Here is a 12,468-nt window from a genome sequence, read left to right on the forward strand (position 1 = left end):
CACTGCTGTTTTAACAGGAGGCATCTTCAGACAAAGAACGAGCTGTGCGATGTCAGGTGACATTGTTCAATGCACCGTTTTGTTTATTCTAATGAACAACATGTTAGGCAAAGGATACAAGCCGGCACGGTGCAGGATGAGTTTCTACTTGGTGGATTGATTCTAATATCTCAAAATCAGTTCCAAAGACGTGCATCAGATGGTGCCATGAAACCAGAAGTTACGAGCTTACTACGCTTTTTCAGGAAGTTGTCTCAGTTGAGACAAAACCTGTCTATTCTCTGCAACAAGAACAGAAGTGGGATCACTCTCTCTTTAGATGTTGTCTTGTTGGATATTTGTGATTTTCCTTACTATGAAATTCCAAAGAAAGGAAAAAGTATTAATGAAAATGATGAATACATTTTGAACCACATTACATTTTCCATTTTTTAAATATTTAAATTTGAAAATAAATAAAAAATACAAGGAGGACAAATATGTACCGTTTTTGAGTTTTTCCACTCCTCTCACTCACGTAGGAGTGTGAAAGTCTTTTTTTCCACACATCTAGACATTGTTTTTGATGATTCAGACTTGACAATCAGAGGTGAAGTACATATTTACACTATTTCTATTTGCAAATACTAATAGGGGCTTTTTTCGGGAGGATCCCCCCCTCATATGTGTCCAATCCTGTTGATTAGGATATACAAAGGACCTGTGCTTATAGGTGCATGAGGAAGTATCGCATGCTATACACCTGGATTTGTTTATGTGCATGCAGTTTTCTGAATTTTAGTGTACACAAGGTTTCGGGAAGGAATCCAAGCAACTCTTAGGACATGAGGCCCCTGGATAATGCTCGAGCCAAATTCCATACTTTTCCAGACGGCGTAGGAACTGCGTTATGTGTAGAAGGGGACAGGAGAGATCCCTGCCCTGATGTTTCCAGATAAAAGAAAAAAAAAACAACAACTTCCAACTCCACCACAGATGAGGGCATGTTTTGTTTCAGAAATACTAGTAACTGTTATAGTGTGGTGTAGATGTATAGGGCAGTCATGTTTTTTTGGGTTTTTTTCCAGAGCTCATTTATTGATGGACAGAATCCATGACGGCCCTCAACTCCCACCAAGTACTGCTTATCTAACCTCTGTAAACATAAGTGTAACAATATAAGAGGCAGGGTTTCAGCTGTGATGTCAACTTACATTTTGCCTGGGTGATCGTGTCGCCTATGGTTGCGCGGATGTAGTGCATGCTGTAGTTTGGCAGGACCAGGGCCAGACTGGGGCAAAAAGAAAACAGAAGAAAAGCACCACTTTTAATCGTTTTCAGCAAGCTATCTGATTCTCTCATCCTGTAACTAGGGCATCGTTTAATGTGCCAACAGCATGCGGTATGCCTGCCTTCGCATGCACGCTCATTAAAGCACAGAGGCATTTCGCCATCTCTAGCCATGTTTTCCAAATCCTAAAACAAGCAGCAGAAATCACTGAATTTTAGATAATGTTTCTCATAATATACACTTATGTAATATGGATAATTAAGATCTGTATGAGTAGTATCCTACGATAGGTTCTGTAGATTTTTAAGCCTATACGCAATTAACAGAACTCCTCTGTTGAACAGCCGCGATTGGCTCACCTGACATAAAGAAACTAAAGAGTATTGTATGAATTGAAATAGAATACAAGCTTATCTTTTTGATTTGAATTACTGAAATAAAAAAAACAAAACCGCTCTGATTATATTCTAACGGAGAGACATAATTGCAGTTGTCCAGTAATAGAATAGACGCTAAAAACATTTTATTTTTAATATAGTGGTTAAAAGTTGTTACTTCTACCCTTAAAATAGCCAAATTACTACAAAAAGTATTTAAGAAACCCTCTTTTTCTTCATTGTAGAAATTACTTGTTGAAGCTTGTTGATGTTTTATAATGAAACATTTCGGTTGATCTAATTAATCAAGTGTCATGCTGGGGTAAAGAGTGTGCATGCAGCTTATCTGAAGTTGTACCTGTAGTCTGTTCCCTTCACAGGAGCGAAGGTGTAGGTCCTCTCACCTTCGTCAATGTAGCGCTTAAATAAGGATATTACTGTCAGTTCAAGAAGATTCCAAATAAAAATGGATATAACCTCAAAAAAAAAAAAAAAAAAAAAATCAACAATTACCTCATCTTGAGATTTCACCAGTGTAGATATTGTGTAGTTTCCCGTTTTCCCGTCAATCATTTTATTTCTTATCTGTGTAAAAAAACAACAACAAAAAGAAACTTGACACCAAATATATAAATCACATCACCACGCCATCATATGGTTCCAGTTTGTGCAATCAAATTAGAAAACAAATCTGTGCGTCAGACCTCCACTTTGATGTCGTTCTCCAACTCTGCGTCCAGAAAGTCGAGTGTTACAGGTTCATCAAACTTGGCAGTCTGTGAGAAAATGTGTACAATTACTTCAGTCAGTTTGTCAGGTGTGAAAACAAAGAGGGGGAAAAAAAAATCCCTGAAAACATCAGTTACTAATCTGCGTCCAAAAGCGGGTTTTGATGCTTTGCAGCCCTAAAGAGGGAAATAATCAAGAAGAAGATCCAAGTCATGTATCTGCAACGAATTTACCTAATGGCATATTTACAAAAAGCATATTTCTCAAATGTCACAGTGGAACATTTTGCCAAGCAAATAAATCTAATCCTGCAAGCAAATGACGGTTTCCCTTGCAACACCTTCAATTTCATGCAAAAGTATCAATACCCCTGTTTTCACATTTTGTCACATGATAATCACAAACTGCATGGCATTTTACTGCGATTTAGAAAAATAAAAATAAATTGGTCAAAATGAGACACATTTGTATACGGCCCCCCTCTTACTCTGATCTATCTAAATAAAAATAAGTGTTATCAATTGCTTTCAGTAGCCACCTATTTAGTAAACAATTCGTCGGAGTGTGAGTCAGTCTTTGAATAAATACAGCTGCTCTGCGAAGGCCTTAGATTTCATAGAGAACATTAATGAACAAAGAGCAGTGAAAAGGCCAAGGAACACACAGAGACTTTAATCATGACAACTATTAGAAAAACAGACTGAAACAATAGATTTGATGCACATTCTGTTCGCATTAGTGTGAGCTACGAACCAGCAGAACCTTGGGAGGGGGTTTTCTTTAAACCTCCTACAATGCAGTGTGAAATCGTGAAAACATAAATTTTTTTTCTCGACGTCTTCGGCATTCAAGGATTTCCACCCAGACGATTTATCGCAATGACATCGTCAAAAGGGATTCAGACGGCACAGGTTTCAAACAGAAATGTACAGAAACGTCTTACTCTAAGTGAGGAGATGACAAATTAATCACTGTCTGCTTTAATGGCCAACTAACATTAGTTTTTCAAGCTGTTTTTTTATTTATTTTTTAGAACAGTAATTATTTTTCAAACAATTGTGAGATTTTGCTTACCAGCGGTTGAAGATTAGGGTGGAGCAACACATACCCATTTGGATCAATAGCAAAGTAGTAGCCATTTGGACCAAACTAAAAAAAATAAAATAAAACGAGAATTAGTGGGGGTGGGGGATATCTGCATAAAGACCAAAACAAACAGAACAAGTACGTCTGCAATAACATGACTTATGAGCTCTTACTGTGAACCGAGGCGTGAGTCTCTTGATATCTTCTAAGGAGACATCAATAGCCATAACTCCCAGGATGAGCTGGTTTTGTGACTTCTGAGAGAGAAAAAAAAAAGCACAGGAAAAAAAAACACAGAGAGGATGTCAGCTGCAGAAAGAGGAACTGTAAGGCCCTCTTATGAGACCTGTTGCTTTTCCTGGATGAGTCAATTCCCTCTGTGGATTGTGAAGGATTTCAAGGAAATGGTTGCAATAGAAATCTGGACAGTTTCATTCCCCAAAGCTTCATGTGCTGCAGTGAGTCACTGACAAGGCATTTCCAGACTTGCTTTCGGTCGCACTGGAGGTAGAGGCTCCGAGTCCTTCGAGGTAGACATGCAGACTCATCTTGAAGCATTTAAGCTACCGGATTCATTTCTCACTCTGATCTGCATGATTGATCTATTTTTGAATTCTGCTGTGCGACTTCCTACATTCTCTTCTTGTGGAGAGCTTTGGGAGGATCTCTGCATCAACAGAGGAAACAAGCCAAAGCCACAAGAAGATAAAAAAGATCAAAGATGAAAGCGAGTATTCATGTCGAGTGTTTAACATTTAGCATATTATTGCGTCTCTGAAAGCCACAATCCTTTTCCATGAAATCAAAGTGCGAGACAGTCAAAAGCAGACGGAACGTGTTGGTGAAGATGCCAGAACGAGATATTGTTATCAATTATTAATACTTACAGCCCTATGCAGAAACAAAAATGCTGGGGGATGTGGGGGGGGGTTGTATAAAATTGTATTTGGTGGATACCTTTGAGCCTGTGTCAGTCTTGTTGAAGACAGGCAGCGTTCCGGTGATTACAAGACCCAGCTCCTGAAAGACACAACGTAACACACATGTAGAGTTATGCCCATTACAGGGGCTCGCAAATCTATTCAACCGGCCTAAACTGCAATACTTAGTCAGATTACAACCATAAATGTATGGTTTGAAAATGAAACAGTGTTCTATTGTTTTACAATTTTAAATCTACCTAATCTATTTAAATTGCGACGAGATTTTTGTAAAACCTTCTTTCGATGCAATAGCAGTAAAAGTTCTTTGGGATCTGAATGCTACAAGTGTTGCATATTAGGTTAATTTTAGTCAGAAAACATCTGCGACAATCCATGCCTTACCTCTAATTGGTCAGATGGATTTATGGCTGGAACTTTGCCTGGACAATTCTAACAAATGATTATGCTTCGACCTAACCTACATAATTTTACTGTGCTGTACCTTACATCTGTTTTCCCTGACAAAGTGAAAGTCTGTCTCAAGTCTTTTGCAGCCTCCATGTAAACTCTACATGGATAGTAGAAAACTGCAAATCAGACTTTTTTTTTCACACCACGGTGATGCGTTGTTCTCCGTGAAGATGTTCAACACTTGGAAAATTGCTTTGTGACCAAATTGGTTTTAACTTCTCCATAGTTTGGTCCTTTGATGACGATGATAGTTTATTTACTGATGCGCTCAGATAAACTTTGGCTACACTGGATTTAATCTCAGAGTGAAGGAAACTGAATGCAAAAGTCCATCACACACAGAGCACAGGCAATTTGCTTCAATACATTTTAAGTTTGCAGTTGTGACAGTTACTTTTTCTAATTCATACAAAACCATTTTGAATTAATGTCATAAAAATTTGCAGCAGTCTACTTGCAATTTTCGTCAGAAAAATGATTAAATGGCAACTTTTGTTCTTTTTAAAGACATTTTTGGTGTTGAGAAAGTCGATGCAGTTTCCCAAATGGACACTCTCCGATCAAACTTTTTTTTATCAGTCTGGTTTCTTATCTGAGGTCTCCTGGCAGTAAATATTGAGAGAAACATAAATAAAAAAAAAAAGAGGCAACACTTGGGAATACGGTTCATCTGTCATTGCACAAACACAAGATAACGTGACAGCAAATGACTAAAAAAGACTTCCAATTTTTTTTACAAGATATGAAACAAATTATTCTGGGTTCGCACAGTAAATAGCATCAATCTTTCTCCCTTGTGAATGTGATGGTGTCACCTCTCCCCAGCAGAACATACCAGTGCATCCAGGTAGACATTTGTCCACTGGACCTGCTTGGCCTTTCGGCCTCTCTTGGGCCCACTGTCAGCTCTGACCATTGGCCGACCCAAAACGTCCAAGTACTCCTGCCAAGATGAGCAGAAACTTATTTTGCAACATGCACGTTGAGAGTTCTACCACAAGGGGGCAACATAAGCAGCAAATTGGAAGAGCCAGAGTTTATGGATGAGAAGTAACAAAGTACAATTACTGAAATGTGTTTTTATGACTGTGTTTACCTGAGTGTTCAGCCGAATGGCCCCAATAGATGGAATCTCATAGTAATAACCTGAGGGAGAGAAATGGGTTTATTAGACAAGATCTTTTAGAATATTAATTTTTTTAAATTCCTACTACAGAAATCAACTTATCCCTCAGTTCTGCAAAATCCCGCCATCTTAAAATGTATTGGGAAGCTTGGCAAAAAAAAAAAAAAAAAAAAAATTCAAAAATATTCAGTGCAGCAAACACACATTATAAAAATTTCTGCACATTGTTTCAAATTGATAAAAAACATCAACAATAGTGTTTTTTGGCATTAGTGTGCAAGCCATTACAAGTAAATTGCTTGTACTTGGATAGCGCTTCATCAAGGCCATAGGGCTTCAAAGCGCTTTACACTACGTTTAGTCATTCATTCATTCACTCACACACACACATTCACACACTGGATCGTAGCCATACTGCCCTGGGGACATCTGACAGAGTGTGCCCCAGAGATGGAACACTGAACTTCCCCATTAAAGGAAATGCAACAGAGGTAGTTTTTAATTGATCCTTTATTATTATTATTATTATTATTATTATTATTATTATTATTATTATTTTTAGTTGTTAAAAGGTTTTTGACACCTAATAATTACAGCGTTCCCTGGATACGTGGCCCATTTCGCTTAGCCATTAGGCTAAACAACCTAAACAACGACCAGTTGTTATGTTGTGATATAACACATTGATCAGGTTGGCAGGAAAGGTAGAAGAAAAACAAGCTCAAAGCCCACAGCTCACTTGCAGAATAAAATCTCCCTGACAACCATTAGATACTCCATTTGTGGCAACCAGCTGCTTACCTGACATGGCAGCCAAATTTTTGCATAGATTTTTGGAGACACGTAGACATGAATCAGTAGTTCATAGAGTAAGAGAGCAATGTTAATTTTACTCAAACGTACACCAATATAAAGTAAAAATCAGAGAAACTGATAATTATAAGTGGTCTCTTCAGAGCTGTGTGATTTTCACGTTTGTTATTAAATGAGGGCATTCACCTGATAACTACAAATCCAACTATGTTTCATACCTTTATTATTGCAGGCCATCCACTGTATAGGGCCTTTGTCGTAGCTGTGCTGGCCTACGGAGAAAGTAAAGATGCGCACCTGTGAAGGACAGTAAGTGCAATGAGATGAAGCAAAGAAATGCAGAAAGGGCAACAGATATGAACAACCATGTTGGAGCTGAACGTGAAGTCCTACCTCTTGCTTTGGGTTGTATTTTTGAAAGATTTCCTCAGCCCTCTCCTCTCCTCCATCAGTGAACAGCATTATAATCTTGTTGCAGTTGGCCCTCGACACATTGGTCTGGTTTACACAGAAGCAAGGACTTTAAACTTTAAGAAAAGTTGCTGGATTAATGCTTGTGAAAAGAAGCAAAGTGCACTTTGAGTGCAATATCTGAAAGAACCAGTGGAGGGTGGCAGATGCTCACTCTCTGAGACTATTTAAGAGCCGTGGGTGATTATAAAACCTTTTGCAGACAATTCTTGAAGTTAAGTGGATATGAGCTCTTACATATTACAAAGATTTACATATACAAAAAGTATAATTGCTCTACACACCCCAAGTAAAATGTGGTGCAAAAATAGAGACCAAGGTCAATACTGACATTTTTAGCATCAGTGTGAAAAACAACCAATCAAACTCGACCAAAAAAAAAAAAAAGGAATATTTAAGGGGAAAGATAAAGAAAACATACACATAAGGGATGTTACTGTGTCTATAATTGCATTTAAACTCAAGTTGCACAGTCAGCACACAACTGCTATCATTTAAAATGCTTCTTATTAACTCAAAGTTCAGATGTTTAGATAGGCTTTGTCTGGTGTTTTTTTTTTTCTTTTTTTTTCTACCGCCTTTAAATAAAATCCAGGAGATTCCTCAGCAGGTCCACCGACCTGAATCAAATGAATGGGTCATTAGCAGGTCTCTACAGGAGTCAAAGACATCCTGAGGAGGTTAAGTGAGCCATTCGTTCAGCATAAGAGGTGTGGGACACTTAACCTTGAAGAATTAAGTTGATCATCTACACAGGGGAGTGCAAAGCCGCATAATCATAACATTTTATTACTTTCCATTTGATTTTCAATAGAGTTGAACGGGTTAGAGTTCACACTGAGGGTGGAAAAAGACAGTTCTGAGCCGATTTATCCTGGTTTAAAAAAAAAAACTGCCATTTTAACAAAGGTGTGCAGACTTTTCAGATTCACAGAATGTCACCAGTTTCTTCTGGTTAATATGGGCTACATAAAATAAAAACGAGAATTGTCACCATTACCTCAATCTGGCATTTAAATGCAGTCCATGCACTCTTTACCTGTGCGAGCTGTTCAAACGCCAGTTCAAAGCCACTTGTGTAGTTGGTGATGCCCTCGGCTTTGAGTCTCTGCACTGCCTCCTTCAGGACCCTTTTGTTTCTCACGTTGGCCTGCACCAGGTTCTGAAAGCATGCTGCGGGCCTGGCGGTTTTGTTGAACTGGGGGGATAAGGGGAGGAGGGTTGACGGGAAGAACGCGGAAGGCACTCGCACATATTTTCTAATAAATATGTGTTTCTTCCTTTGCAAACTGTTGCAGCGTTCCATAAAACACGCACGCTACACTATGAAGTATCAGAGTTAGGTGACATTTAAAAATAAACTGCAACTGTAAACAACTGTGTTGGAGAGATCAACACAAATTGTCACGTGCAAACGGAAAGACGATAAGGTCGAACGTAATCAAACTTTCACACACCAAAGGAAGCTAAATTAACACAAGGATGGGAACGTAGGAGAGACGGAGGGGATGAGAAAACAGTGGCGTATGGAGGTAAAAAAAAAAGAAAAGAAAAAAAAGAGAGCTTAAGTCCGGAAAGATTATTCGTCAAGTCACAACCACACGTAAAGTAACTTCAGGTAGATCCTGGTGAATAGCTCACGTGGAGGAACAGATGGAAGTGAATCAATCTACACACAAACACACACACACAGCATCTATAGAAGGGCTGGGCCATGCATGGCTCATTAGTACTCAGCATCTGCTTTGGGGCTCTTTTGAACACAGCTCCCAATCATCATCATCATGGTCCAAACATAGCATAACGAATTATAGCTTCAATAACATTCACCAGTGAGTATTTCTGCACATAGGATGGAAATATTGACTCAGGAAATCGGAATAGAATGTCTTTCATACTTTTGTTAAGAGAAATATAAAAAAAAACATTCCATCTCTTTCCTCCCCCTCACATAAAACCCCATTAAAATAAATACTTTTTAATCATACAGCTTTGCAGTTAGAATGTGTCAAAGTGGAAACGCTTCCAAGAATATTAACTGTTCAAAGCATCATATTTCCTTCCAGTAGTAGTAACCTTTATTATTTATAGATCTTGCCTTCTGATGACATTATTCAAATCTATTCAGCTCTTTAAAATTATTTCACTGTACAGGCTGACTGAATTGGGATCTATAATTGATATTGCAGAACAGGATAAAAACAGGGTTTGCCTTATTAACTTTAATTAATATGATTGACTGGTTGCGCAGTACGACCCAGTGTGGGGGTACGCTCGGTCACAGAAACAGAAATCAGAGCAGATCAAAGTCTATAAAACATTATGTCATAAACCGTTCTACTGAACCTCCACAGCCGCCCAAAACAAACGCACACCAGTGCATTTAATAAGGGGAGTTGAAACAAAAATGTTATTTATGGCTAATTTGGAAAGCAAACTAATTTATGTTCCCAGTCATGAAGAGCGACTGCAGGGAGGATAAAGTAGAGAAGCAATTAGGATGAAGGAGATGCTGGACGGAGGAAAGTCAGACCCAAGTGCACAACGCATTCTGAGCCAAGAAACTGGAGGGATGCATTAAGCTGAGAAGCTGCATGCTTTCACACAAGCATAGAAGATAAGCGTTTGACACGTGACCAAGAAAATAACTACACTCTAATGGAACATCTTCAGTTCAAAAAAATATCCTCTTATGATTGTTGATATACAATAAGTCATCGTCTTCAGAGGTAATGAACGTTTAAAGCAAGAAAGGGAATGATGGATTAGTTTGTAGTAGTTTTAGAAAGGAGACGATTACATCAGGTTATCAATAATTAAAAACACAAAAAATGAACCTCAAACCACCTCTACGTTCGCTACTAAATGAATTACTTTACAAAAAGCATTTATACTCGTGTGGAAAAGCTCTTAGAAACAAAAGCCACAGACACAGTGTTACACCAGAGCAATACACTCAGCGCATTGGCAACAGTAATGGGAGCCCATGTTTTGGACACTGTGGATTTCAGTAGTAATCCCATTCAGTACGACTGCCTCCAATTCGTCTTGGCAATGCCCCGTAAACGTCCTGAACTGGGGGGAAAACACTCGCCCAGTGAACCGTTATTTTTCTTTGTGAAAGTTATATAACTCGGTGCAGAAATGCTTTAAACTGGCAGTCGCTGGAGCTGCAAACTGTAATGGATGAAGGCTGATGCCCTAATGCCAGGAAACCTTTGGTGCTCGAGATTTCTATCAAATCTCAATTTGGCATGGAAGACGCTTTCTATTCCATCCTGCAGAGTTAGAAACGTGGCAGAAGAAAGCAAGGATTAATTTGTCGAAGGTTTCATGTTGCATCTTCGTGGCTTGAACTTGAGAATTCGTTTTCAAACATACTTGGGTGTCCTTGCTCTATTATTAGCATTTCTCTGATCAAATTTAGAGTTTATGGAAATGCGCTTGACCTCTCCAAGGTTCTTCTGTTTTTTCCATTTTCAGCACAGTTAATCATTTTAATAATCGTAGATGACCTGGTTTAATTAAAGGAAAAAAATATTATCCAATGAAAACATGTAAAACAATAAAACAAAAACAATTCCCCCCTCTTTTTAGGTAATGAATGAACCTGATGCCCATATTTTTGGAAAGTCGCACCCAACCCTGGTTAATGCCACACCTGTAGAACCGCCGGCATATTTAAACACAGCTCGACTGAAATGTAATTAATCCATTAAATCAGTGAGTTTGAATAAAGCTGCTTAAGCAATCATTTCCAGCACCTGTAGAACAAAAGCGAATACTCACAGACGCCACGTTCACGAAGTCGTCATCGGAGAGGGTCTCCAGCATCCAGCTGACTGAGGTTTTGATCAGTTTCAGGGTGAGGCCTGATACGCTTCCACTCCTGAAGCACCGAAAATGGGTTTTAGAATAACTCAACCATCACAGTCAATGACTGAAACACAGAGTTAGGCTGTAGTTTCATTCTATGCACATATGACTAAATCAACAAGTAACCCAAAAGCGTCGACAGTCATTGCAAAGATTTGATACAAGTATTGGAATGTATAACTTTTAGATTGCTATGACTTTTCTTGGTACAAAAAAAAAAAAAAAAAAAAAAAAAAAAAAAAAAAAGTTGTAAAAGAGCCAATTTCTGTATAGTAAATGAAGAGCTCAGGCTTTCAGGCAATGAGAGCAGGAGAGGCGGCTTGGGTATCAGGTTAGGATGCCTTCTGGATGTCTTTCCTGGTGAGGCGTCTGGCCACGTCCCCCCCAGGAAAAGACCCGGAGGAACCCAGGACACACTGGAGGGACTGTGTTTCTCTGTTGGCCTGGAAACGCTTTGGATTTCTTTCTGGAGAACTGCCTGAAGTGGCTGAAGAGAGGGAAGTGTGGGCCACTGCTTCAGCTGCTGTCTAAGCGACCCAACCTCAAACTAAGTGGAAGATAATGGATGGATGCTCCTCATACATGCTTGTCCCGCAGCGGACAGCATAGGCATTTGGTTTAGCTTAGCTAAACTGAGGCTGCAGTGAAATTAACTCAGCAAAAAGAGTTAGGCACCCCTGATTTCCTACAGAGAATTGATATTCCCAATTTATTTCATTATAAAGAAATTTTAAAGTTGAATTCTCCACTCCTCGTTTCTCAATCAGTGTTTAAAAAAAAGTCCTAAATGAGGGATAACGATGTCAATTTGCAAACATAATAATCATAATATGTCTGAAATTCAATCTTACATTTTCACTCTTTCAAAGTTAATTCTTGAAAGTGTGTCTTCCTTGAACATGACAGAATTTGTGCCGGACTCTCTTGATGTGAGAGAACTATTGTCACGTCTGGTAACGCTCCAGGAGTCCCTTATGGACCTCGCAGTTATTCTGAACTCAAAGTTTTCCAGTCTTAAATCATTGCAGGGAAACCAGTGGACCGCGAGTAATAAGGTTGGCCAGTGCACTGACTGCTTTTTGTTAGTCAGTGTCACACATGAGCGCAGCCCGGCAGCGCCCAGCGGGATGAGGCCAGTCACGGAGTTAGCATCAGGGCCTCCTGGCGTGCAAAAGCAAATCCAATCTGACTGTAATGTATGAATCATAAGGATGTCACTCACGCATCCACTAGGATCAGCATGTCCTTGGGTGACGCCGCCCCCTGAATGTACCTGGTGAGTAATACCAGAAACACACAGGCGGATTGTACATATGGAGCACACGT

The 12,468-nt window shown here is 39.2% G+C and overlaps 1 protein-coding gene across 6 annotated transcripts in view; it reads right to left on the reverse strand.

Annotated features, from left to right (window-relative positions):
- Positions 1-12,468, reverse strand: part of cacna2d1a (calcium channel, voltage-dependent, alpha 2/delta subunit 1a) — an 84,440-nt gene that overhangs the window by 32,699 nt on the left and 39,273 nt on the right. For all 6 annotated transcript variants that reach the window (XM_017302724.1, XM_017302723.1, XM_017302722.1 and 3 more), the window contains exons 9-22: positions 12,365-12,415; positions 11,056-11,155; positions 8,306-8,464; positions 7,189-7,293; positions 7,014-7,092; positions 5,953-6,002; positions 5,692-5,799; positions 4,420-4,482; positions 3,636-3,719; positions 3,451-3,525; positions 2,352-2,423; positions 2,161-2,232; positions 2,006-2,067; positions 1,194-1,270 (exon numbers count right to left, since the gene is read on the reverse strand). In XM_017302724.1, coding sequence (XP_017158213.1) covers positions 1,194-1,270; positions 2,006-2,067; positions 2,161-2,232; positions 2,352-2,423; positions 3,451-3,525; positions 3,636-3,719; positions 4,420-4,482; positions 5,692-5,799; positions 5,953-6,002; positions 7,014-7,092; positions 7,189-7,293; positions 8,306-8,464; positions 11,056-11,155; positions 12,365-12,415 — 1,157 coding nt within the window. The remainder of the gene's footprint in view (positions 1-1,193; positions 1,271-2,005; positions 2,068-2,160; positions 2,233-2,351; positions 2,424-3,450; positions 3,526-3,635; positions 3,720-4,419; positions 4,483-5,691; positions 5,800-5,952; positions 6,003-7,013; positions 7,093-7,188; positions 7,294-8,305; positions 8,465-11,055; positions 11,156-12,364; positions 12,416-12,468) is intronic.

The sequence above is a fragment of the Poecilia reticulata genome, linkage group LG23 (assembly GCF_000633615.1).
Source record: "Poecilia reticulata strain Guanapo linkage group LG23, Guppy_female_1.0+MT, whole genome shotgun sequence".
Classification (NCBI taxonomy): domain Eukaryota; kingdom Metazoa; phylum Chordata; class Actinopteri; order Cyprinodontiformes; family Poeciliidae; genus Poecilia; species Poecilia reticulata.